Source organism: Eubalaena glacialis, chromosome 19, assembly GCF_028564815.1.
Source record: "Eubalaena glacialis isolate mEubGla1 chromosome 19, mEubGla1.1.hap2.+ XY, whole genome shotgun sequence".
NCBI classification, from domain to species: domain Eukaryota; kingdom Metazoa; phylum Chordata; class Mammalia; order Artiodactyla; family Balaenidae; genus Eubalaena; species Eubalaena glacialis.
The window spans coordinates 52,068,695-52,093,124 of NC_083734.1; the positions used below are offsets into that span (position 1 = coordinate 52,068,695).

A 24,430-nucleotide genomic window follows, 5' to 3' on the forward strand; every position below is an offset into this window, starting at 1 on the left:
TTCGCTTTCTCTCTGCATTCTCCGGGGGCCTGGAGACACCTGCCCCTTCCTTCCAGAAGAGGAGTGATGTAGGGAAGGAGCCACAGGTGCCCGTCGTCTTGGGGGCCTTTGCAGGGCCCCAGCCTCTGCACTTGCCAGTTTCCTGCTGAGGAAAGATCTTAAATAGCTCCCCTGCCCACTAACAACCTTTTCTGCTCCTTTCTCACCTTCCTAGGAACGTTTTCTATCTCCTTTTCTCCCCCTTTTTAAAAAAAAGTCTCACTGTCACGTGACTTTCTGTTACCATTTGGATCTCATTTCAAAATAGATATGTTTATATTTCCAACAAGTCGGCCCGGTGTGGGGGCATTAGTGAGGGTGGGAGGGCTGGTGACTCACTGCTGTCTTAGCTCCCCCCAACCCTGTGGCAGTGGCTCCCACCCCTTCGTCTTAGCTGGGGCAGGGGTGGGGGAGAGGGGGGGACATTTGTGTCCTCCTGCAGTGAAGACCCAGCACCCGTCCCAAAGCGAAAGCTCGTCTTATCTTTTCTCTCCAGTGAACAAAACTTGCTCTGCATCCTTCTCCATACCTTCATGCCCATTTTGGGGTGCTCCCAGCTCTTGGCTTTTGACTACCCTCCTCGTGGGCCCACCTGGATGGGCACTGCCCCTGCGCTAGAGGTGGTGGCGGCCGTCCCAGCGAATGATCACCCATCCTGGTTTCTTTGGTCCCCGCCCAATCTGAGTGGCCGCGGTGTCACCATATTTTGTAGCAGTGTCCACAGAACGGCCCCTGGGTGTTTCATTCTGTGCTCTGGGAGTCTTGGTCTGTGCGTGGGGATGGCGGTACAGCAGACTTGGGTGGGTTCATGGGATGCTCGTGCCTTGCTGCCCCATGAGCTGCTTCCCAGCGGATCCTGCAGCCTCGGGATAGCTGGCCCAGAGTACTGCGCAGGGATGCGAGCCGAGCCTCTGCACACCAAGGCTAGGAAGGCAGAGCCAAGGGTCCTGGGGTTTCCTGCAGCTCGGGAGCCGTGGGAATTCCGCATGTTACTTTGTCTTTGGTTTCAGTCTGTTTACTGGTCCTGGTCCTTATAATCTGTTACCTAAGCCTGTTTGATTCTTTGACTTTTTCGTTTCTGAAAAGAACTTTCATGGTTTCCTATTCTGCTTTTCTCCAAACGCCTCTCAATGGGACGCACAGCTGAAATCAGAAAGATGGTGGCAGGTAGGAGTCGGGAGGAGCATCACAGTGAATGCATCTTGGGGGGGGGGCGTTTAAAGACGCGAGAGCAGATGGTGTGGGCCCCGCATCCAGTAGCGCCTCACATGGGGCACATGAGGCAGAGACCGGGAGCCACACACGGTCTGCCCCCCACCCCGGCTCAGCCACAGCCCCTCAGGTGGGGTCCCCCTGATGCCCCAGCCCACTCCCTTCTTGTACAGACACCCTGGTCCCTCTTAGCCCTGCTGGGGCTCCACTGTCACCAGAGGACAGCCAGGTGCAGCCTGTGAGCACCTGGGCTCCCCCAGAGACGGGGCGGGGCCTGTGTGTGACTTCCGCCATGTGCATGGCCTGGTATTAATGTGCTCTGCGTGTATGTTAATATCCGTGCAGCTCTCATCCCATCCACGAGCCTGGTCCCCGTGGTCCTGGTGGGCCGGGCAGGAACCCAGAGCCACATGCGGGGCTCTGGCTGGGGGCTCAGTTTGTCACCTCCACTCTGCTTCACGTCTGTCCCATGTTGCTTCTGGCTGGACATGGCGCACTTCCCCCCTCCTCCAGCCTCAGTCCAGGGCTGGTCCTCTGAGGAGCCAGTGAGGCAGGGGGCCTGCTCCTCAGGAACCCTCCCTGGGGACAGGTGGTATTGGCAGCACGTGGGACCATTAGGTGGTCATGAGCCACGGGCACCCAGGGTGACAGCATGGCCATGGCCAAGGGAGCTGGTCTAGAATCCTGTGGGATGGCACTGTGCACATCCCTTGTCTAAAGGGGGTGTGCGGAGCCACGAGCCAATCCACAGAACATGGGCTTTCTCAGGCAGGCATCTTGGTCACCTTAGGGTGTCTGGATGTGTGCCTGGTGGGGAGCAGGGGGCTGGAGCGCCTGGGCTGGCCAAGGGACCTGTCCTCCCTGTGGTCGGCCTCAGCATGTTCTTCATGAGCCTGCCCGCCTGCACGTCCTGGCACCGGCCTCTGCAGGAGAGAAGCCATGGCAGTCCCTGACAGAAGGCCAACCCCACCCTATTCTGGCGGGTCACAGGTTGCCGCTGGGGAGGACAAGCCAGCACATCTGCGTGTGCCCGGCACTCGGGGCCCTCGCTGGGGTGTTAGCTCTCACCACTCGCAAAATGTTCTTCTTTCTTTGGATTTGAGCTTTTACATCTGACAACCTGTACAGTTACATCATCTTTCAAAGCTTCCTGTTTAAAGACATACGTGTTGTAAAAGTTACTTAAACCCAGATTGCTGGCTGTAAAGAACTGACCCAGCGCTGAGGTGTTTGTAGTGCAGTGTGAGCTCTCCGCACCCAAGGTGTCCAGCCTCAGGGCCTCCTCTTGGTCCACAGTCTGTGCGGGGCCCTCCTACACACACCTGCTGCACCCGGCCTGCCCCTAGCTCACCTGGCGCTCCTCCCGTGCCAGCTGCAGCCAGCTTCCTGGGGGAGGTGGGGCCAGTGGGAAAACTGTCACAGCCCTCATCTCACTGAGGTCCCAGCTCTTGTCTCTGCTGAAGAGGAAGATGGTTCTGTTTGTTTTTAAAATTTTCACCTTGGAGGAAATTTTCTTAAAGCACCGATGTTCTTTTTTAGAGTAGTTCATAGTTCAGGTCACCCAGCCCAGATCACCATCATTGTGGTTATGGCGCGTGACCTCTCCCTTGGCTCTCATAACCCCTGAGCCGCTGTGAGAGTGAAGCAGTAGGAAGGGTGTCTGGTCGCTGGAGAGAGGCGATGGCTGTGCCCCAGGGTGGCCTGGGCGCCAGCTCAGCCGGGTGGAGAGGAACGCCCGGGGGTGGTGTCCCGGGGAGGGGCCCACAGGCCACCTTGGCATTGCTGCATGCATCATGTCACCCTCAGCCCAGCAGAGCGCCTTTGCAGCCTTCAGGCTCTGACTGCGTGTGTTTTCCAAACTCCAGAAGCTGGCCGGGCGGAGATGCTGGACCATGCCGTTCTGTTGCAAGTGATTAAGGAACAGCAGGTGCAGCAGAAGCGCCTCCTGGACCAGCAGGAGAAGCTGCTTGCAGTGATCGAAGAGCAGCATAAGGAGATCCACCAGCAGAGGCAGGACGGCCAGGACGGCGAGGACGGCAAGTCCGGGGGAGGCGGCAGGGGGAGGGGGCCGGGCCTGCAGGGCAGGGGACAGTTGCTGCGTCTGCTCGGGGAAGAGGGGTTGTCACTTAATGCACGAACGCCAGAGTGTCCGGGGGTCCCTGCGCAGTTGGGTCTGTGGCTCCATGCCTAGAGTCCTGCTGGGCAAATTTAAGCCATGGTTCTTATTCCTTGATTGCTGGCAAGCTGGGTTCTTTTAGTCCCTGCATTGGTGGCTTCTGCTCATTTCTGTGGCTAAACCGGTGACTGACTTCATTTGCAGCGGACGTGCAGCCTGAGCTGGGGGTGGCCGGGCCCAGAGGTAAGGAGCAGGAGGCCCACGCCGTGGGGATGGCAGAGCGTCCCCCACAACAGCCTTTGGGAGCTGTGCCCGGTGCTCCTGGGCGTCCCCCCGCTCCTCCCCAGGGGCACAGCCAACACTCTGTGGAGAAGCCCGAGGGGGCCTTGGGTAGAGCCCCAGCTGCGCCCCCTGGCGGCGCTGACCTGCAGCCCCGGGCAGCCCAGGCTGAGCCGAGGGAAGGCCGGCAGGGTGCTGTGCCCGAGGCCGTGGACGCTGGCGTGCACGAGCGGGTCCCTGTGCTGGACCCCGCCAGGGCACCCGGGAGCCCAGAGCAGCACGGCGCTGGAGACGTCCCCCGGCAGAGTCGGAATGTTTTTGGTGGAGGCTCCCACGAAAGGAAGAAGTCTGGAAAGGAGGAGGCAGCCACTGGCGCAGACGCTCAGGAGGCAGATGTGCTGGGGGCGGGGGCAGCAGTTGGGGCCCCTCAGGTAAAGTCCCAGCAAGCAAGCCAAGACCGGGCACCCGGAGGCCTGTCCAGCAGGTCGGGGGGAGCAGCCCCTCGGGCCCAAGCCGTGTTACATCAGCCGGAACAACGGGCTGTCTCTGCCGGAGGGCAGGGCGGGCAGCAGGGTGGTCATGAGGAGGCGAGGAAGGAGCACGTGCCCGGTCCCAGGGAGGACGCCGCCATCCAAGAGCCCGAGCAGAGGCCGGACCCTGAGCTCGGGCCCAAACCAGCCATGCTGGGGGATCAGAAGCCAGACAACGCCAAACCCAACCGGGACCTGAAAGTCCAGGCCGGCTCTGACCTTCGGAGGAGACGGCGGGACGTGGCTCCTCGTGCAGAGGCGGGGCCAGCCCCAAAGGACGGGGTCATCATCGGCTTCAACCCCCTGCCTGACGTGCAGGTCAATGACCTCCGCAGCGCCCTGGAGACCCAGCTGCACCAGGCCGCGGGGGGCGCCCTGCGAGTGGTCCCAGGCCGACAGATCAAACAGCTGCCCGGGGCCCTGGAGGAGCCCTGAGCCCCGTTAAGGCCACAGTGCTCCCTGTCAGCCGGTGAACCTGGACCATGGTGGGCACGAAGTCCTGGAAGTCAGGGCCAGGGTGGAGTCTGACAGCTCTCCAGCTGCACCCTGCTTCCAAACCGGCTTTGCCGTCCCTCTCTCCTCTTACACTTCCCGGTGACTCAGCTCCCTGAGGCCACTGGGAGAAAAGGTGGCCTCAAGGAGAAATAGCCACTCGCTGAGACCCAGGAAACATGACCCGCCACCGGCCACACGGGTATTGTTACCCTGAACTTTCTTTATTGATGTTCTCTGTGAGTGCCGTACAAAACCTGAGGAAATGCTTCTGCCTTCACCCTTCTTCACAGCAAATGCTGCTTCAAGTCTCAGAGGCTGGGCGGGCCGGTGAGTCCAACTGCTTCTGCCCTGGAGCTCTGCTCTGCATACTCTGGTCTCCCAATCGAGTGGTTGTGAGATTTAAAAAGTAATAACACACCACTGACATCTGGTTAGTGCGGTTGGTGCGGAGGTGAATCACCCAGAGGACCCCATACCACAGACATAAGCCATGACCGTCAAACCCCACAGTGACACGTGCTCGGAGCCTCAGCTGGGTGCCAGACCTGCAGGTGTGGGGGTGGGAGTGCACAGCCGGCAGAGGCTGCTTCTCACTTCTTCCGGGGCAGCTTCTCCCGAGTCTGCACCCCTGGCACCTGCTCATCTGTTGGGAGGGTTGTGGTGTTTCATGCTGTACTTTGTTCTCAAGGGGCGGAAAGGCCGATGGTCACCCCCGACCCCTGAGGCTGGTCAGCAGGTGACCCGGAAAGTATGCCAGCCTGTCCCACTGCGAGCCCGGGGCCTTCACCTGCTTTGTGCTGTGTGTGCCTCGCTCCCCTCTGGGGGTAGGGGCAGCTCCAGACCCTGCCCCCGAGGGGTCCATGGGTGGGCCACTCGCTGACCACTGGCCACGGGTGCCCAGGGCATGTGGCAGCTCCAGCCTCGGCCTCAGGTCACTCTCTTCCCCTGCGCCTTTTGAAGTGGTTTTTATTGTTTACTGTAATTTCTGTGTCATCTTGAAGACTAGAAATGAGTAATAAAAGGAGTGGAATCTTCTGGAGGCCAAGCTGATTCCCCATGAACCCCGGGCACTGCTCACATAGAAGGAAGCTCTGTGAAAGGGGGCCGGGTCTCAGTGCTTCCCACCCTCCATTCTTAACTAAAAGCAATTCCAAACAAACTGTGCTCAGTGGAAGTTTCCCTCAGGTTGGAACTCCATTTGTTAAGGTCTTGTAGTGGGACTTTGTTTCCAGTCCTCTTTACCTGAATGTCTTACCTTGACCCAGTGTTCGTGTCCTCTGGAGCTCACACCACCCTCCTGCTCCTTCTGCCAAGATAACTTCTTCCTTAGAGCAGGGCGGCCCGAGCCCAGGGTGAGAGCAGCAGTGCAGGGCCTCTGCTGCCGCCTGCCATCCCCACACACCCTGACACTCAGGGTCCTCTGTCCCAGTTAATGCTTGTTCTCTCCTCCTGGCTTTCAGCTCCACTTCCCTCCCCAGTCGGCAGCCCCTTGGGAAAGGAACCCGAATCTTCCCCAGAATCTGGGCAGACCTCTGGGTGGGGTCACCATTACCAGTAATGCAGGGAGCTAGGAAGGGCCCTGGGACAGTGCTTTGCTTTCTGACCACAGACCACTCCTCCATCTGGGTCCCATGGCTGGCAGGTATGGCCAGGGGTCCCAGCCAGAGCAGCACACTGGGCCACCAGTGGGCGACCTTCTGTGCTGGCAGCTACTCTTGGCAGACACGGGGCCATGCTGGCCTGGGTGACTGGGACAGCACCCTATCCACGCTCCTGTTCGAGAGCAGGGCCACTGAACCCAGACCGGGGTAGGAATAAGCCAAGGCCGAGGCTGTGTACTGCCTCCACTGGTGCAGCTGAGCTCTCGGCCCAAGGTCAAGACAGGCGGAGAGTACAGAGCCGCACGGGGTGACTTCCACATGGTGACGCAGCTGCAGAAGCAGCAGAGACCATCTTTCCTGCATCCTGACACAGCTTGGTTGAATTCCCTTCAATAAATACAGTCTTGAAGACAGACTGAGTTTGGGGAGGGGAGCTGGGGAGCCCTGCGAGGTGAGTTCAGTGTGTGGCGAGCGGCCTGGCCCGGTCAGTGGACCACGTCCGCAGCCCTAGGCTTGAGACGTGGGGTGGCGGCTTCACCTGCCTCCATGAACTGGAGCCTGAAGGGATGGCAGGAGAGAGCACTCGGCGGGACAGTTCTGGAAGGGGCCAGAGCACCTGTGCCCAGCAGAGATGCTGGAAGCTCTAGCCAGCAGGCTGTCAAAGGTCACGAAGGATCAGGAAGAGAAGGCCATCCTCAGGCCGGAAGCACTTGCTGGGCATAGACACCAGGTCCAGGTGGACGCCAAAGTGCGGAGGCCCACTCCTCCCCCCGGCCTTCAGCCTATCCGTGGGTCCGTCCCCCTCGGCAGGGATGGGGGTCGTGTCATCGGTGTCCGGTCCTGAATTCCAGTGTTGACTGTGAAATGTGACTCTGTCCAGTGGGACAGTTTCTAACAGCCCTGAAGCCCTTGAACGGCGTGTGGCTCCCCCTCCGAGGCCACCCTGGGAACTGCATTTCACTGGGATGATGTCTCAGGAGATGAGGGGTTTCACCACCTGGGGAAAAGTCGGGCTGATTCTGGAGGAGCGTTTACAAGAGGAAACAGCTCCAGGGCTCAGGGCGAGGGTGCCCTGGCACGAGGCTCTGGGACGCCAGGGCCTGGATGGAGCCAGAGGACAGTGTGACCTCCACACCCCGGGGAGGGGGCTCTGGGAGCACAGTCCCCACGCGCCCAGCAGGCGGTACTCAGGACCCTGGAATCTTCAGGCCATGGCACCAGGGTCCTGCCAGGTCTCCCTGGACTGCGCGTGTGCAGGTTGGGAAGGGCGCTGCTGCGGCCTAACCTTAATCTCAGGATGACAGGCGGAACCAGAGCCAGCAGGAGCCTGGCAGGGGTGGGCTTGGGCTTGGACTCCAGAGGCTGCAGAAGGGTGGGGAGGCGACCCCATGGGGAGGGTCTCACTACTGGGTTCCTAAACCGGACCCTCCCTCGACTCATGCCTTAGTCTGGAAGAGCAACCCCCGCCTTTTTTCCTCTCCAAGTCTGAAAAAACCATCAGTATCAGACTCCTACAGCGGGGACCTTTCCCTCATGGTGTCGCTCTTCTCTCTTTGGTCCGTGCTGTAAATCGGTAGTTACTTCTAGAGGCCTCGCTAGACTCAGACGACAGGCCTTGGGTGAGAATTCTTTAAAAAATGAGACTCGAGAAGCAGGGTGTTCTATGGCCCAGGCGCTCACCCTGCAGACGACAAAATAGATCTTGCAGCATCTGATCTGGTCTTTATTGTGGGTTCACTGCATCTTATTCTCCCCCAAATCCTTAAGTGAGCAAGGCTGGAAAACCCATTCCCCTCTGCCCGCACTCGCCTAACGTGTTTCCAGTCCTTTTAGCCCCAAGAGCTTTCGAGGTTTTAGACATTTGCCCCTCGGGGCCATCAGTACCACACACCCGGGGACGTGGAGTGGAGCTTGCAGTCCTTCCTAACGGCCTCCTGTCAGGGTCTTCTTGGCCTGGAAGAGAAAGTTCTTTGTCTGAATGGGTTGTTTTCAAGTTAGACGTGGCTCTAAAGTATGAAAACTACCACACCAAATGCCATCTTCTGGCAAATAACTTACAAAGAGCCTGGCCATGGATGTGCAGCAGGGGGCCCCTGGGGCTGGGTCTCTGCTCCCACCTCCACAGGCCACGGAGCTCAACCTGCTCTGTGGCCTCAAAGCCATGCCCACCTGTGCCAGGCACTGTACAGGGCCACCAACGAGTTACGTTTAGTTTTCCCCCTTCTAGAGGAAACTCTGAGGTCAGAGATGCTGAAACACTTGCCTAGGGACAGGGCTCCCAGGGACGGAGCTGCAAGTGGCGCCCAGAGCCCTCTGCCTCCTCGTTCAGCCCCGTGGAGTCTCAGGGTCCAGGCAGAGTGGGCAAAAATGGGTTCACCGGCTTGTGTTCTTAGGTGAGAAACCCCCAGGTTCCCTGTTCTGAGCTTCCAGTGCCCAGGGCCTGCAGTTACGTCACCCTCAGCGGAAAATGGCACGAGAGGCAGCGACATGGTCCCGGGGGCAGGACGTGACAGAGATAAAGGAGCGTAAGGAATCACAGATGACCAGATACCTGTAATGGGTAATTCCTGACTAACCACAGGCGGTAGAGAAAAGCCTAGCGTGGCCAGAAGTGTGTGATCTTTATCTCACATGTGAATCCTTCCAACCAGCGACCACAGAATGAAGGTTTGTCCCCTCTCCGAGGGAACACTCTAAGTAAAGCAGGGAAGCTGCCAAGAGGCAGGAAGCAAGTCCAAGGGACACATGCAGCTTGGGTGAAGGGCACACGCCGGATCAGAGGTTGGTGACAAGGGCTGAGGTCACACGTCCCAGCCACAATGATGGCAAGGAAGGTGCAAGGAGTTCTCTGAGCCCTCCAGAAAATGAGGGATAGCCCACGCATTCTCAGCCATCCTGGAACATCCTTGGATTCCCTGAATTCTGCCAGGCTGACCCAACTGCCCCCTCTCGGGTCCAGTTCTCGAGATCAGCAGCTCTGGCGAACAGAGCTCACCACTGGCATCGTGGCCCACCCCAGACCCACTGGGTCAGGGGCACCCAAGGCCATGACACCCTGGGCACCAGCTCAAAACCCTGTGTTAAAGCCTCATTACAGGCAGTCTCCACGCCCTCCTCTTGAGAGACTGGAACTCCCATCTCGGTTCCCCAGAGAGCTCCTCTCCCTTGGTCAGGTGTGGGTCTCTTCCAACCCTACTTCCTCCCCATCCTTTATAATAAATGCATAAACACAACACCATAAATCTTTACTTGTGCACAGTGCCTATTTTCACTGGCATAGCATTTGATCAGATGAGGATCAGAAAACGCCACAGCTCAGAAACAGAAACCACCTGCTACGGAACGGTTAGAGGCAGAACTGAGCCCAGAGCCAAGAGAAGGAACACACTGTTGTCACCACACCCCGCTTCTGCGCCAGTGAGAACCAACCAGCGCGGCTGGGTGGGGGACTTCTCAGCCTCTGTAACCTTGGTCATGACAACAAACCTAAGATAACACTCGTTTTTTTCTCCTTTCACCCTCTGTGAAATGGGGTAGTCGAAAGGAAGGGGGGGGTCGGGGGTGCCCGGTTGTAACTGCCCACGCACAGCACACACGTGGGGTCCTAAACACAGAGAAACTAAAACAGCAGGGGACGGGACCCCCCACCAGCAACAGTCCCGCAAAGGGTTACTAGGCACTGGCGGGTACACGTTGAGAGTGGTGTTCCCCCAACCTGACGGACACGGGCACGCGAGCTCCATGGCGGCGGGGGTCGCACCGGCTGATGGAGGGTGTGCCGCGTCTGAAGCACTTGCTGGCGCCCAGCACCGCACCCAGAAGGAAAGGAAGCCGGAGGTCCCGCGCGGGCACGTGGGTCCCAGCCTCCCAGGGTCTGTTCCCCGGGCGGGGCCGGCGCCCACCTACCGCGGCAACGAAGCAGCTCCGTAAGGCCTCGAACTCCTGCGCGCACAGATCCTTTCTCAAGCGGCCGCCCGGGGCCATGGACGCCTGCACGCACCTGCCGTAGGCCGCGGCCTGGGGGCGGGACGGGGACAGGCGAGGGTCGCGGCAGCCCCCACGCCCGCCAGTCACCCGGGCAGACCCCGCCGCCGCTCCCCAGTCACCACCACCCCGCCAGCCCGCAAACCGCCCCGCGCGGCCCTTCCTGCCCCGCCTGACGGCTCCGCACCTCGGCCCCACAGGCCGCCAGGCGGTCGGGGAAGGCGCGGAGGCGGCTTCGCACGCGACCCCACACCGCTCCGTTCCCCGACATGAGCAGCTCTTCCTGGCACCCGTGGGCGCCGCCATCTTAGGTCCAGCCTCTTCCGGCGCCCAACAGCTTGATAGGTCGGCACTTCCGCCCACAACCTTTCTTGCGCTTTGTCATTGGCCAGGCTTCAGCCCTCGCCTCCGCCTCGCCTCCGGAACCGCTCCTGGTGTTCCAGAGCCTTGCAATTGGGTCGCGGTTTTGTCTGTCTTTGTCCTTGGACTTTGGATTGGTTCACGTGCAAATTGTTTCCCGAAGTCAGCCGCAGGGCCCGCCTCACGCGAGTGATTGGCCAGCGGGGTCAGACCCGCGCAGTTATTGGAAGGGGCTCGGGCCTGGCGGGAGCTGGGCGGGGCCGGAAGGTGACCGGCACCATGGCGGCCACGGTGCCGCTGCGGGACCGCCTGAGCTTCCTGCACCGGGTGAGTGCGGGGGGGGGGCCCCGGCCCCGCCGCGCGCCGCCTCCTGGCCTCGCCCCTGGCCCGAGCCGGCCCCCTCCCTGGCTCCGCTCGACCCTCGCGGCGTCCCCGCGCTCCGGGCTCCCCGGTTGCTCCTGAGCTCGTCGTCCCCCGGCCCCTCCCACTTGTTCTCTCTCCTCTTTTCCACCCCCTTCCGTCCCCTCCTACACCCCAGACCCCTCCTCCTCTCCCCTCCTACTCTTCGGCCCCTCCCAAAGCTGGGGGACCCCACGGCACGTACGTCGAGGGGGCAGGTCAGGCCACCCGTTTGTCAGGTCCACTGGGGACAGTGAGACCCCTCTTGAACAAAATCCAAGTTGGAGAAGAGAGCTGTGGGACCCAAATTTTTGTTTTCTTACCCAACTTAAAATATCAGTAGCCTTACAGGAAAGGAAACATAGTGACCCCAAATTCTGTCCAAGATAAACACAACCAGACACTGGTCCGGGAAACGGGAAAACCTTTTATTCAGTGGCTCAGGCAGTGGGGGAAGCCCTGAGCTCCACTCCAAATTGTGCAGAGAGGACTGAGAGTTTTCAGGACAGAAGGAGGGAAGGGTGGAGCTCAAGTGAAAAATTATAGGCAGTTGGGCAGTGTCCACGGGATACCGGCTGCTGTGCTGATAGCTGGTGGTTACAGAAGCTAGGATCCCATCGTCCCGTAGCGACTGAGAGACAGGCCCTGTCCTTCCTGGTGGTTACATTTCGAGGAGTGGCCTTCACGTCCTTGAGAAAGATACTCCCGAGTTGTAGGAGGTCCGTGTTCACAATTGTAGGTCCTTCTTAGAAAATGCTCTTGAAATGACCCTGAACCAGTCCAATGTCCAAGGTCAAGAAAGGGAGGTTGGGGTCTGTCACCAGGTATAGGCCAGAATGAACAGTAAATTCTCCTGGCACCTCGAGCTTCCTCAGGCAGGCGGTGGGGATGGGGGTGGGGGGATGCCAGGTTCACCCTCGTGCTGCCAGAAGCCCAGTCAGTTCTCTTGGAGCAGAGATTTCGCTAGGTGCCAAGCATTCTACGGTTCTGCAGACCTTGCCAGCTCCCCTCTGGGTCTTGGTGGACAAATAGCTAAGCAGTGTGTACACACAGCCTCATGCAACATTCAGGCAAACCGTATCTGCGGCCAGCACCTCACGGAGTGCACCTGAAGTCTGTCTACACTGAGGCTTGTGCCCCCCAGATGTTCAGTGATGTGGAACGGGTGTTTCTGGTTTTTATCCCCATAAGCTATACGTCTTTGTGCTGAGTCAGCTCTTAATGTAAAGGCGTTTGTGCTAACAGGTAAACGTGAGACACACAGCTAAGTTGGTTGTTCTTGCTTTGGGTTGTTTCCGTGGAGTCCCTTCATAGAAGTGGAGCTGGGGGCCGGTCAGGCTGAATGGTTATGTCACTTTGCTGATTTGTGTTCTGGAAAAATGCAGTCTTCCCAGTGCCCTGTGTGGGAAGTGGGAAGGGGGCTGACCCCAAGGGCTTTATTATTTTTTTTTTTTGCCAGTCAGTAAGTAGGTAAACTAAAGGTGGTTTTAAGTTGTGCAGCTGTAAGCATAGGGGTCTGGGGGCCATGCCGAATCCTGACCCAGAGGGCCCGTTACCATGGAGACCACCACCCATTTCCTCTTCCCAGGCGTTCATCCTGATCTCCACAAGGGGGGGCTCCTGCAGGCTTCCTGTGGCCAGTAGGACCATAGCTGTCCTCTCTGGGTCCCCTCACCCTGTGGCATGCCAACAACGAGATGTGTGGAGACTGGTACCCCCAGGAGCCCCGAGAACGAGGGCTCCTGTGGCCCCTCTCAGGAATGGGTGGCCCATTTGGTGGCCGGGGGCCCCCTGTGTGCATGGCCACTCACTGTGGGCAGGGCTCTCCCTCCCTTTCAGCTGCCGATTCTCCTGAAGGGAACGTCGGATGACGACGTCCCGTGTCCAGGCTACCTGTTTGAGGAGATCACCAGTATCCTTCCTTGTGGACACACGTGGGGGCCCTGGAGCAGGGTTCCTGGGCTTCTACCCTGAGTGGGCCACGGCTCCTTTACCATAGTAGCCAGGTGTGAGCGGGCTCTGAAAGTCACACTACTGATGATACAAGGCTCAGGAGACCCTAGAAGCCCGATGCTCCTGAAACCAGGGCCTGGGGTGGGCGCCTGTTGGGGGGACACACTAAGGAGCGTGATGGCAGGAAGGCCTGGCTTCTCTCCCAGGCCAGCGGCCTTGTGCGGCCCAGGGTCAGCTCGCCCCTTCCCTAACCGAGCGCCTCCCAGAGATCTCCCACGAGTCCCTGGGCAGCAGCCAGTGCCTCCTGGAGTACCTGCTGAGCCGTCTACAGAGCGGCTCTGGCCGCGTGAAGCTCAAGGTGAGTCCGTGAGCGGCTCCACAGACCCTCCTGGGGGTTAGTTTAGGGCCCAGTCCTGCCCCCGGTGGTGAGGCTGGAGGGGAGGGATGAGCCGGGGGCGCGGGTGGCTGTGTCGGGAGGGGTGCCACTCTTTGGGCCCCGCTCTGCCCCACGTGCCTGCTCCCCCAGGTACTGAAGATCATGCTGCACCTGTGTGGTCATGGCTCCTCGTCCTTCCTGCTCATCCTTAAGCGCAACCCCGCCTTCATCCAGGAAGCCGCAGGTACAGCGCCGGCACAGCCCAACGGAGGTGCAGGGAGGAGGGTGGCCAGGGCAGGTCTTGGCCAGATCCCTTAACCCGGGCCCCCGCTTCCCCACCCCTTACTCATGCTCCCCACCCTGTGCCCCACCCACCCTGTCCTCTGCTGCCAGCACCTCCGTGCAGGACCCTCCCTCCTCCCCCCTCCCCGCAGGGCCAGGCCAGCTCCGATGGGGGCTCCTCCAAGCCCTCCCTGCGCTTAGCCCCCTGCTCCTCCCCTGTGTTCACCGCACTGTGCAGAATGACTGGTGTCTGTCCGTGAGCCCTGCCAGGCCCTTGCGGCCTGGACCTTTCCTGTCCTTGTGCCCTGCACACGGTGGGCGCTCGGCAAGCGTCTGCACTGCCGTCCCTGCCACGGGCTCTCTCTTCTCCCCAGGGCTGCTCCTCAGGGCCCTGGTAAGCCTTCCGCTCTTGGAAGGGCTGTGGGAGGACGGGACTGGTGAGGCCGTCGGGAGAGGTGGGGCTCTGGCCTGTCGTGATCCAGGCGACAGGTGGGTCTGGGGTGGAGCCCCATCCCTCACTCGCCCCCAGGCCGGAGGTGTCCGTGCGTCTCTCATCTCTTGTTAGCAAGGACTTTTGGGGACGTGGCCTGAGGTCTTCTCCTCAGATGGGGCGAACTGAACAGGAAGGCCTCGGTGTTCAGGCAAGAACTCACCCCGCCAAGCTGTCCCTGAGAGGGCAGTGCCATGGAGGGGCTGAGTCCCTTGGCCACTGCTTGCTTGTAGGAGACCCTCAGCAGTTAGCGAGTGAGTCCCACCCGCCAGGTGCTGGGACTTATCCCACCCACACCCCAAATCCACTGTCCCCCCTTTACTGCAGGCAGGACTGAGGCCAGGGTGGGGCTGGACTGCCCGTGGGCCCTGGGCTACTATGCCAGCGCCTTGGAGACAGGGAATGGCCTTGGAGCGGGCACAGACCATGACTCAGCAGATGCCCAGAGGCGTCCGGGGGCTGGGGGTGCACTTGTCACAGCTTAGCTCCCCGGAGCTTGTGCACTGAAGCAGCACGGCTGGTTCATACTCACCAGCCAGCTGGTCAGAATGGGTCTGTCCCGCTGCGCAGCTCGTGTGACCATGGCTGGTGTCGGACGGCACCTCTATCCTGGTCTCCAAAGAGGGCAGATGAAGCAGAACGGGGACAGCAGACCGTGGTTTTCTGTTGGCACCAAAATCTCTTGAGCTCTGAGCACTGCCCCCAGAGGACAGGTGCCCAGATAGGCCTGCACAGGCTGTGAGAAGAGATGGTGCTGGGAGCAGGAAGGGTACACAGAGAGGATGGCCCTACTTTGGGGGCCAGGCGGGGGTCCCCTGCGATTCGAGGCTTGGGCCCCACAGGGAGGGTGGGAGCTGTGGCACGACGGCAGGGAGGTGCCCGCCCTACCTGGTTGCAGGGCCGTGGTCTGCACACCCCGGGGCTGGCCTGCCAGGGTGGACACAGCACCAGATGGGTGAAAAGTGAGATGTGTTTGGACAGAGGAAACAGAGAGGCCCCGCTCTTCCTCTCAGCTCTGAAAGGATGAGGTGGAGCCAGGCATAAGGGTGTTCTCCAGCTAGTGCAAGGGCCCTGCGGCAGGGAGAGCCCGGAGTGGTTTAATGAGATTTAAGCTCATTTGATTTACCACATCTGAAGTTTTGTGAGCAGGAGACTTTTCAGGCGTGATAAGGAACTTGAGTTTTATCATCTTTGAACCTCTGGAAGTTCTAAGTGTTTTGAATTGGACAAGAGCCTCCTCTGGTTGCCTCTGGGTGGAGAAGGGATTGAGGGGAGGCAGTTAGGCCGCGGGTGCAGGAGCTCAGGCGAAGGGCGGCAGTGGGGTCAGGGAGCGATGCAGCCCATGATGTTCTGGAGGTTGGATTGCAGCCTCGCCGCTGTGGGTGTGGGCGAGGGGGAGCCGAGGGGTTGTGAGGGCACAGCCACCTCAGGCCTGGGGACCGTGGTGCATCTGTGCTTTAGGAAGCCCCCAGGGACTTGGGGGGTGGTGCTGAGCAGGGGCTTCATGGGGGGCTGGGCGGGGCCGAGGCTCACCACCTGTGTCGGGGGTGGGCTTTGAGGCTGGGCCCTTCGGGGTGGTTGGCATAGCCCAGCTCAGCTCTGCTCCCCTCTGCCTCCGTCCCGCAGTTTTCACGGGACCCCCGGATCCTCTCCACGGGAACAGCTTGTACCAGAAGGTGCGGGCGGCTGCCCAGGTGAGCCCAGGACCCAGGTCTCTCCCTGCTTTTCCCGCCCGGGACTCTGGTTCCACTCCTGCTGTGGGACGGGAGCGCCTGTGTGTGGCCCTCAGAGGAGAAGGGGGCAGGGGTGCAGAGCAGAAGGGTGGGTGGGAGGACAGCGGGCGTGTGGCGGTGCTGAGTGTCCTCTGCCTCTGCCTAGGACTTGGGGGCTGCCTTGTTCTCGGACGCCTTGTCACCTCTGCCTCCCTCCCAGCCGCCCAGGGCCCTGCCTCCAGCAGGTATGCAAGTACGTCCAGCCCCATCACCGGGTTCCACTCTGCGGGGGCTCACGGCCTCCTCCCCTGAGTATCCGGGGCTGAGGGTGGGGGTCCCCGCTGCTGCTGACGTGGGCCTCCCCGCAGGCATGGGCTCCCAGTCCAGGCCCCAGAGCGCCCTACAGGGCTTCGGCTACAGCAAGGAACGGGGCCACACAGGTGAGTGCTGTGGGGATGAGGGGCCGGGCGCGGGGTGGGTGAGGCCCGTGCGCCCCCGACTGACTTCCCTCCCACCCTGGGGTGGCAGGGCATGTGCAGTCGCTCTGTTTAACCGACAGGTGAGAAGCCAGGCTGAGGGTCAGCCTTGCACTCGGGCCCCCAGCGCTGACTCCTTCAAGGAGCCAAGGGCAGAGGGTGGTGGTCCCGGCTGTGACAGAGGTGATTTAGAGCAGGCCCGGCGCCGGCCCTGCTTGCTGGGAGAGCCTGAGGCCCCGGCAGGGCCACGTGAGCCTCTCATGGGCTCTGGGCCGTGTCAAGCTGTTGTGCTGACCGTCTGGTCATGGCTCCCAGTTCCCTGGCACTTCTGATTCCTAAAGTGGGTCTGTCTCAGAGGCCCCGCCTGTTCCTAATTTGGGGGTGACCACCGAATCACCCTCCATGGGGCACTCACGTGGGAAGGTCCTCCAGCCCTGGATGTGAGCACTCCTTAAGCGGCCACGGAGATTGTGGTTCTCAGGACAAGCACCTTAGGTGGCCCCCGGCTCCGAGGCGGGGACCCAGGGGGCCCAGCGGCACAGCTTTGCTGTAAGCTGCCAAGTGTCCAGGTTCCACGGGGCCAGGATGCACTGAAGTGAATTCACCATAGAAGCTTCCAGAAGGACCCTGTCCCTCCACACGGCCTCTGCTCTGTGACTGCAGCTTGTGTCCTGCTCCCGAGTCCTGGGTGGGGAGCAGCCAGGGGTACCTCATCCTGGGAAAACGGGGCAGGACTGAGAGGGGCTGTGCTGTCTCCTCTCTGTCTCTGGTGCAGGCTCTGCGGGAGAAGCCTTACTGTCCACCATCCAGAAGGCCGCAGAGGTGGTGGCCAGCGCCATGCGCCCTGGGCCTGAGAGCCCCAGCTCCCAGAGGTCCCTTCTGCGAGATGACGCCTACCAGCCGGCTGTGACACCTTCAGCCAGCCTCGGCCCCCCAACCCCCGGGAACCCTCTCCCCAGGGCCGGCCCAGGTGCCCGAGGTATCCAGCGAGACTCCTCCCCTGGGGGGGGGTCTGGCTTCCCCCTCCCAGGGCCCTGGGCTTCCTGTCACCTGTTCGGGCCAAGCCGGAGCTGATGGGGGAGGAGGAAGAAAGCAGCCCACCATGGTGGGAGGGGGTACGAGCCACACCCTGCCGGTCCCACAACATCTCTCAGAGCCAGCACGCTCCGTTGGCCACGTGGGAACCCCCGCAGAGCCAGCCGCCCGTGTGACTCGAGTTCCCTGGGGCCTCTGCGGTGGCTACCTTGTCCCCACACTGTCAGACGTCTCTGTCAGTGTGCTCTGGGTGGGAGCTTGGGTGGTAAGGCCCCACGAGAAGGCGGGGTCCGCCCAGGATCCCAGCTGCTCAGACACGGAAGCAGGACTTGAGCTGGGACGGGAGCCCAGCCCCAGCTCTTGTGCGTTCACCCAGCGCGTTCAAGCGGCTGTGCAGCCCATCAGGGCCCAGGGACAACAGGGGAGCCCTCCTCAGGGGCCAGGCTCCGTGGCACGTGCGTTCTAGTGGTGAGCTGTAAGAAAGGAAGGAGGAGCAGCTGTCTGTGATCTCCGCCTTTCCCAGAAGCTGCTGTCATATTTGTCCGGCTTGAAGGAAGAATGTCAGGGCTCACTGGGATTTGAGAGCTGCTGTGCTGGGCGCTGCCCCACTGCCCCAGCCCGCTGCCCTTCGCGTCCTGCCTCCCGCCTGGCCTCTGGTTCCTGGCGCTGCTTCCTGCATTTTCCAGGCCGGGCGTGTCCCATGCGGGACCCCACCCTGGCCCTGAGTCAGAATGTGCCCCATTCTGCCCCGTCTCCTCTCGCCTGGTGTTTCCTGGAGCTGGAGCCCAGGCGGCCGCCCTGTCCACATCTCGGGACCCAGCCCCCAGGCCCTTCCCTGGGTCTCCCCGTCCAGGGCTCCCGGGAAGATGGACATGGGGCCAGTCTGAGGCCCGCAGAGGTCTTACCCTTGGTCACTGTTTCTTCCAGCCATGAGACACCAGCCTGGGCAGGCCGGAGGCGGCTGGGATGAGCTGGACAGCAGCCCAAACTCTCAGGATTCTTCCCAGGAGAATGACGACCTGGGCAAGGCCTCAGACTCAGGTAGTCCGTCGGGCAGTGACAGCCCCTCAGGGGCCAGCCGGGCACCCAGCGACCTGGCAGAAAGGTGAGCCAGCACCCCAGGGCACCCCTCCCTGCCCTGCTCCAGGGTCCTACCCCGATGGGGGAGACTTGACCCAGAAAGGCTTCACCCCTCCTGGCATGGGTGGAGCCCACCCTCTTTCCTGACCTGCGTGCCCCCGACAGGGTCGAGGCCGTGACCCTGAGTGACTGCCAGCAGGAGCTGAGCCTGGTCCGGGCCGTGACACGGGGGCCTCACTGCTTCCTGAGCCGAGAGGAGGTGCAGCACTTCGTCAAAGAGTGAGCCGCTGACCCACTGCAGGCTCCCCAGCCCTGCACCCCCCAGCCCCTCGCCCTGGCTCTGCACACCGCCCCCCTCTTGCTCTGCTGGCCCAGCCCCATTGCCCGGTGCCCCCTTCATGCAGGTGTGGACTCCTCAACTGTGAGACCGTGCTGGAGCTGCTCATCCGCCACCTGGGCGCAACCAGCGAGCGCGTGCAGATGGTGAGGAGGGGAGCGGGGGTGGCGGTGGGTGAGGGGGGAGTGAGCACGGGATTCTGGTGGACTGCCCAGCTCGGCTGAGCGCCGAGAGGAGGGAGGGAGCTGGTCAGACAGACCTCCCTGGGGGTGGACCCTGCTGACGTCAAGCCCGCCCCGCAGAGAGCCCTGGGTGCCATCGCCTCCCTCGGGTGCACCGACCTGCTCTCCCAGGAACGAGTCCTGCTCCTTGCCCGGCCTCGGCTGCAGGAGCTCAGCGTGGGCAGCCCCGGACCCGTGACCAACAAGGCCACCAAGGTGGGCAGCCTCTGGGACCCAGAGAAGCGGGCGCAGGACGCCTCGGCAGCCCCACACCGTCTCCCCCACCCTCCACTGCCTTCCCTAGACCCGCTCCTCCTGCCCTTGCTGGACAGGAGGGACAGGTCATGCCCTTAGGACAGCGGTCGGGGGCCTGGCCTCTTCCTGTTCCTGGGACCCCCATGCTCCCCTGCCCTTCTGCCCAGCAGCTCTGCCCTTCAGGCGACTCGCTCTCCCTCATGGCTCGTCTCCTGTGGGAAGCCCTCCTCGACTGCTTGGATGCATCTATCCCTCTGTTCTGCACTCTGGGTCACAGCTCGTGGGTGTGAGCTCTGCTCCCAGATCCCCAGCTCCAGGAGGACAGAAAGGGTTCCGTTCGTCTGAGTCCTCTTTCCACTGATGAATGTGGGGAGCCCCCCCGGAATCTTCGCTGGGGGCCCCTCGGCAGCAGCCAGGCCCCGGCACCTCCGCCCGCTCTTGGCATCCTTCGGCTTCTGGTTTCCTCTGTGGTGGCTGAAGATTCAGATCCTTAGTCACCTGTCCCTAAACTGCCTTTCTTCAAAGCACTAGTGAACCTGTCACACACGAAACACACTGTGGGCATGTCACGGTGGTGTTTCTAAAACCTGGGAAGGACCCAGGAGTCCGGCAGGCAGGAACGACCAGGGGGTTTAGACACGTCTGTTCTCTCCGCGTGTGTGTCAGGTGCTCGTGTGGCACCTGACCGGGGGGCTTCTCCCGCTCTGGCAGGTCACACGGCAGCTTGATGCCGGGAAAGTGTCCATTTGTGTGACAGCGGGTGGGGAGCAGGAGCGCTGCAGTTGGGGGAATGACACCAGGACAGCTGTGAGTGGCTAGCGGCCCTGCCCCCTGCTCTGGGCAGCGGCATTGAGGAGGGAACCGGCAGGGCCCTGTCCTCTGAGATTCCTGGAGGAGCATAGGAGCCCTCACTGATTCCCCTCTTCTTCCCTCGTTCAGATCCTGAGACACTTTGAAGCCTCCTGCCGACAGTGGCCGCCTGCCCGGAGGCCCCCAGCCGAGCCTGGCCCCGCAGTCGCCCATGTGGGCCCATCAGACCTGCTGACCGACACCCTGCCTTTCACCGAGGGCCAGGCCTTCCTGCAGCCTCTGAGTTCAGCTCTGTTTTCGCCCAAGGGCACTGCTCCCCCATCGGGGCTGCAGCCCGGCCCTGTGCCCCCGACTTCCCTGGACGGCTGCCCCCTTCCAGCCCATGCGGATGCCAGGGAGGCCAAGACCAGACTGGCAGGTTCCAGAGAGCAGGGGGCTGGATCGAAGCGGGGCCCGTTCGGCACAGACACTGCAAAGGGAGGGCCAGAGCTTGACCCGGGCCCCGGGGATAGCTGTGACTCCTTGTTTGCTGGCATGGAACTGGTGGCCTGTCCCCGCCTGGTGGGGGCCGGGACTGCTGCAGAAGAGCCCCTCCCAGCCTGCCAGGCTCCCTGGACACCGTCACAGAGAGTGGCAGCAAAAGAGCCTTCTGGCTCTGAGCCATCAGCTTTCGCATTCTTAAACTCATGATCTTGTCAGCCTGGGCCACTTGCAGAGTCTCTGTGTCCCCCAGCCCCTGACTCCTAGGACCCTGTGACTTTGTGCTGTCCCCATGTGCCCACAGCCTGTGTGTCCCACCAAAGAGTGGCTCCCCTCAGGTGTCTGCAGTCAGCCTCACCCTCCTCTGGCCTCCTCCCCTCACCCACTGAGGCCTTGGTGCGGGCAGCCACCCAGCCAGGCAAGCTCAGAGTGGACAGCCCACCCAGTGATGAGAAGAGCCACCAGTGAAACACAGGTAATATTTCAGGAGTCCACGAACCAGCCAGAGCCAGCCCGGCACTGCTGGAAGGGGTTGTCCTTGCCCATGGGGGCTACTCCCCAACCTTGTCCCTGAGGTGGGTTCCCCATTTTTCTGCTGGGGGGCAGGACCCCCCCCCACAGCCCACCCCATGGGTGTGATGGCCGAGGAGCAGCCCCCCAAGCAGCCTGCAGGACACACAGGGAGGGCGGGACGGGCACAGAATGAGGAGCTGAGTGCTCGCTGAGACTGGCAGCCGGCAGGCCCTGGGCTGCCGGGTCTCCCACCTCACAGCCATCTGGTCTGGCAGGATGAGCACACCGCCCGCTTTTCCCATTTGCCAAAGGGATCCTAAGGGAGGACAGTGGGGTGGGTGGTATGGCGTGGCCTGCCTGGAGGGCGTGGGAGGGAAGGCCTGCTGACCGAGCTCAGAGACCAGACGCCCCTTGGAACTGTCCTCAGTCCCCAGGGTCCTCACGGGCACACAGAGAGGGGCACCGGGGGGAGACAGGCCCCATCTGCAGGCTGAGCCCAGGCCCGGGCCCCAGCCGAGCTTCTGCTGTTTCCAGAAGACAATCCTGAGAGGAGGACCACAGGGCCACCTCAGTCATTCCCCCCCCGTCCCCGCTGTCTCCTTGGCCAGAGACTGGCCATTTGGACTTGAATTCCTATAGCAGCAGGCAGGCACAGGGCCTTACAAGTGCTGACCTCGGGGTCCCCTGGGGAAACCCCTGCCTGCCTTGCTCTCAGAAACAAGGATTTTTGGGTGGATTTGGAACCACTGCTTAGGTCTTTGAGCTCAGATCCCTCTCTCAGCGGGGGTAGGGGGTGGTGTCCTAAGCAGCGTCACACCTTCTTGTCCATCAGGATGGGGCCCTTTCCAGCATCGGGTCCCTGTGTGACCCATGTCAGCTCCCCCTGCCATGACCACTGCCTGGAGACTGTACAGCCACCTCAGAGCAATGGCTGTGGTCCCTCCTGGAAGAACTGGGGTTGACCTGGGGTCACACCTCCTACATAAACACTGCTGTTCACACAAAGCTGCACTGTTTGCTTTTTTCTTTTATTTTCCATCTTTGTGTGTGTGTGTGTGTGTGTGTGTGTGTGTGTGTGAAAAGATGGCCCTAAGGGGCACACGGAGAGACTTCTAAAAGCAGGGACAGGTATTTTTTCCTTAAATGTTTGGAAGGACTCCTCAGTGGAACTATCTTGTCCTGTAATTTTCTAAATTGCAAGGTTTTTAACTATGAAGTTCAATTTCTTAAGTAGATTTAGGACGATTTGGGTTATCTATTTTTTCATAGGCTAGCTTAAGTAATTTTTTTATTTATTTGTTTTTAGCTGCGTTGGTCTTTGTTGCTGCAAGTGGGCTTTCCCCAGTTGCAGTGAGCGGGGGCCGTTCCTTGTTGTGGTGCACAGGCCTGTCACTGCAGTGGCCTCTCGTGGAGCACGGGCTGTAGGTGCGCAGGCTTCAGTAGTTGTGGCACGCGAGCTCAGTAGTTGTGGCTCGTGGGCTCTAGAGCGCAGGCTCAGTAGTTGCGGCGCACGGGCTTAGCTGCTCCGCGGCATATGGGATCCTCCTGGACCAGGGCTCAAACCCGTGTCCCCTGCGTTGGCAGGCGGATTCTTAACCACTGCACCACCAGGGGAGCCCCAGCTATAGAGTTTTTCTAGCCTACTTTTCATTATTCTTTCAATTTCTATAGCGTCCCACCTTTCATTTCTGTTACTGATAATTTTGCCCCTTTCTTGGTTAGTCTGATAAGAGGTTTATTAATATTACTGACCTTTTCGAAGAACTAACTTGGTTTTAGTCTATCTACTAGTTTTATGTTTTCTATTTCATTGATTTTTGCTCTTTATTATTTCATTTGTTCTGTTTTTTTTCTTTCTCTAGTTTTTTAAAGCTTAGATTATTGATTTGAGAACTTTATTCTTTTCTGATACAAACGTTTTAAAAATATTTATTTGGCTGCACCAGGTCTTAGTTGCGGCATGTGGGATCTTTTTTTTTTTTTAGTTGTGGCATGCAGGATCTTTAGTTGAGGCATGTGGGATATTTAGTTGTGGCATGCAGAATCTTTGGTTGAGGCATGTGGGCTCTTTTAGTTGCAGCATGCAGGATCTAGTTCCCTGACCAGGGATCGAACTTGGGCCCCCTGCATTGGGAGCACAGAATCCTGCACGTTTTCCTCTAGACACTGCTTTAGCTGCATCCCATGAATTTTGATACATTTTATTTTTATTCAGTTCAAAATATTTTCTAATTTCCCATTAGACTTCCTTTTTGTCTGATGGATTATTTTAAAATGTGTTTTTTTGTTATTACTACTTTAACTCTGATGTAAGAGAACGTATTTTGTGAGACTTCCATTATATTGTTAAAGATTTCAAACTTTTGTTAGAGTTTGTTTAGTGGCCCAGAATATAGTCTATCTTGGTGAATGTTCCATGTACGCTTGGTCTAGAGAACTACAGACCAATCTCCTTCATCAACATAGATTAAAAAAAAAAATCCTCAACAAAATATTAGCGAAACAGGGCTTCCCTGGTAGCGCAGTGGTTAAGGATCCGTCTGCCAATGCAGGGGACATGGGTTCGAGCCCTGGTCCGCAGAGCAGGATCCCACATGCCGCGGAGCAATTAAGCCCGTGTGCCACAGCTACTGAGCCTACGCTCTAGAGCCCGCAAGCCACAACTACTGAAGCCTGCACACCTAGAGCCTGTGCTCCGCAACAAGAGAAGCCACCGCAACGAGAAGCCCGCGCACCACAACGAAGAGTAACCCCTGCTTTCTGCAACTAGAGAAAGCCCACGCGCAGCAACGAAGACCCAGTGCAGCCAAAAAATAAAAATTAATTAATTAATTAAAAAAATAAAATTAGCGAAACAAATCCAGCAATATACAAAAAGTAATACATCACAATAAGTGGAGTTTTTCCTGGGGAAGGAAGGCTGGTTCAACATCTGAAAATCAATCAGTGCAATTCATCATATTAACACACTAAAGGAGAAAGAATCACATTATCATTTTACACAGAAATAGCAAGAGAGAAAATTCAACATTCATTCATGATTTTTTTAAAAACTCAGCAAACTAGAAATATAACAATTTCTTTCACCTGGTAAAGGGTATCTACAAAAATCCCACAGCTAACACCATACTTAATGGCAAAGGACTGGATGTTTTCCCCCTAAGACTGGGAACAAGGCCAGGTTGTCCGCGCTCATCACTTCTGTTTAGCATTGTCCTGGAAGCTCCAGCCACAAAATAAAACAAGAAAAAATCAAAAGGCAAACACATTGGAAAGGAGGAAATAAAACTGATTCTATTCACAGAGAGCATAATTGTCTATGTAGAAAATCACGTGGAATCTACACAAAACCCTAAAACTAATAAATGAGTTTAGCAAGAACACAAGCTACAGAG

General features: G+C 59.5%; 3 protein-coding genes across 14 annotated transcripts in view; 2 read left to right on the forward strand and 1 right to left on the reverse strand.

The window, feature by feature from the left end:
- Positions 1-5,705, forward strand: part of SLC38A10 (solute carrier family 38 member 10) — a 42,532-nt gene extending 36,827 nt beyond the window's left edge. For all 4 annotated transcript variants that reach the window (XM_061177115.1, XM_061177117.1, XM_061177116.1 and 1 more), the window contains exons 15-16: positions 3,117-3,287; positions 3,572-5,705. In XM_061177115.1, the coding sequence (XP_061033098.1) occupies positions 3,117-3,287; positions 3,572-4,611 (1,211 nt within the window). In that variant the 3' untranslated portion in view covers positions 4,612-5,705. The remainder of the gene's footprint in view (positions 1-3,116; positions 3,288-3,571) is intronic.
- A 2,277-nt stretch (positions 5,706-7,982) lies between these two features.
- On the reverse strand, positions 7,983-10,572 carry NDUFAF8 (NADH:ubiquinone oxidoreductase complex assembly factor 8). The gene is made up of 3 exons (XM_061176005.1): positions 10,444-10,572; positions 10,179-10,289; positions 7,983-8,225 (listed from the first exon to the last, which is right to left on the reverse strand). Exons 1-3 carry the CDS (start codon positions 10,525-10,527, stop codon positions 8,196-8,198), a joined length of 225 nt encoding a protein of 74 aa, XP_061031988.1. The 5' UTR covers positions 10,528-10,572; the 3' UTR covers positions 7,983-8,195.
- Positions 10,573-10,879: 307 nt separating this feature from the next.
- Positions 10,880-22,040, forward strand: TEPSIN (TEPSIN adaptor related protein complex 4 accessory protein). 9 transcript variants are annotated; one of them, XM_061175948.1, is made up of 15 exons: positions 10,880-10,943; positions 12,855-12,927; positions 13,235-13,326; positions 13,495-13,588; positions 14,001-14,115; positions 15,743-15,810; positions 15,995-16,081; positions 16,197-16,268; positions 17,080-17,283; positions 18,267-18,444; positions 18,585-18,698; positions 18,824-18,902; positions 19,059-19,193; positions 19,944-20,039; positions 20,172-22,040. In XM_061175948.1, exons 1-15 carry the CDS (start codon positions 10,896-10,898, stop codon positions 20,730-20,732), a joined length of 2,016 nt encoding a protein of 671 aa, XP_061031931.1. In that variant the 5' UTR covers positions 10,880-10,895; the 3' UTR covers positions 20,733-22,040. The 9 variants fall into 9 exon arrangements, with proteins under 9 accessions (XP_061031931.1, XP_061031938.1, XP_061031939.1 ...); XM_061175955.1 differs by lacking the exon at positions 19,944-20,039 and adding an exon at positions 19,400-19,518 and having other exon boundaries at positions 20,172-20,253; XM_061175956.1 differs by lacking the exon at positions 19,944-20,039 and adding an exon at positions 19,403-19,518 and having other exon boundaries at positions 20,172-20,253.
- Positions 22,041-24,430: the final 2,390 nt, after the last annotated feature.

What these genes read in the sequence shown, in the direction of transcription:
- NDUFAF8 (XM_061176005.1), bottom strand. Translation starts at nt 10,527, where the DNA reads ATGTCGGGGAACGGAGCGGTGTGGGGTCGCGTGCGAAGCCGCCTCCGC. An exon ending in TGGCGGCCTGTGGGGCCGAG is followed by an intron (nt 10,290 to 10,443) that starts GTGCGGAGCCGT and finishes TCCCGCCCCCAG; the next exon opens with GCCGCGGCCTACGGCAGGTG. An exon ending in GGAGCTGCTTCGTTGCCGCG is followed by an intron (nt 8,226 to 10,178) that starts GTAGGTGGGCGC and finishes TTTCTCTTCCAG; the next exon opens with GCCAAGAAGACCCTGACAGG.
- TEPSIN (XM_061175948.1), top strand. Translation starts at nt 10,896, where the DNA reads ATGGCGGCCACGGTGCCGCTGCGGGACCGCCTGAGCTTCCTGCACCGG. An exon ending in CTGGCCGCGTGAAGCTCAAG is followed by an intron (nt 13,327 to 13,494) that starts GTGAGTCCGTGA and finishes CTGCTCCCCCAG; the next exon opens with GTACTGAAGATCATGCTGCA. An exon ending in GTGCAGCACTTCGTCAAAGA is followed by an intron (nt 18,699 to 18,823) that starts GTGAGCCGCTGA and finishes CCCTTCATGCAG; the next exon opens with GTGTGGACTCCTCAACTGTG.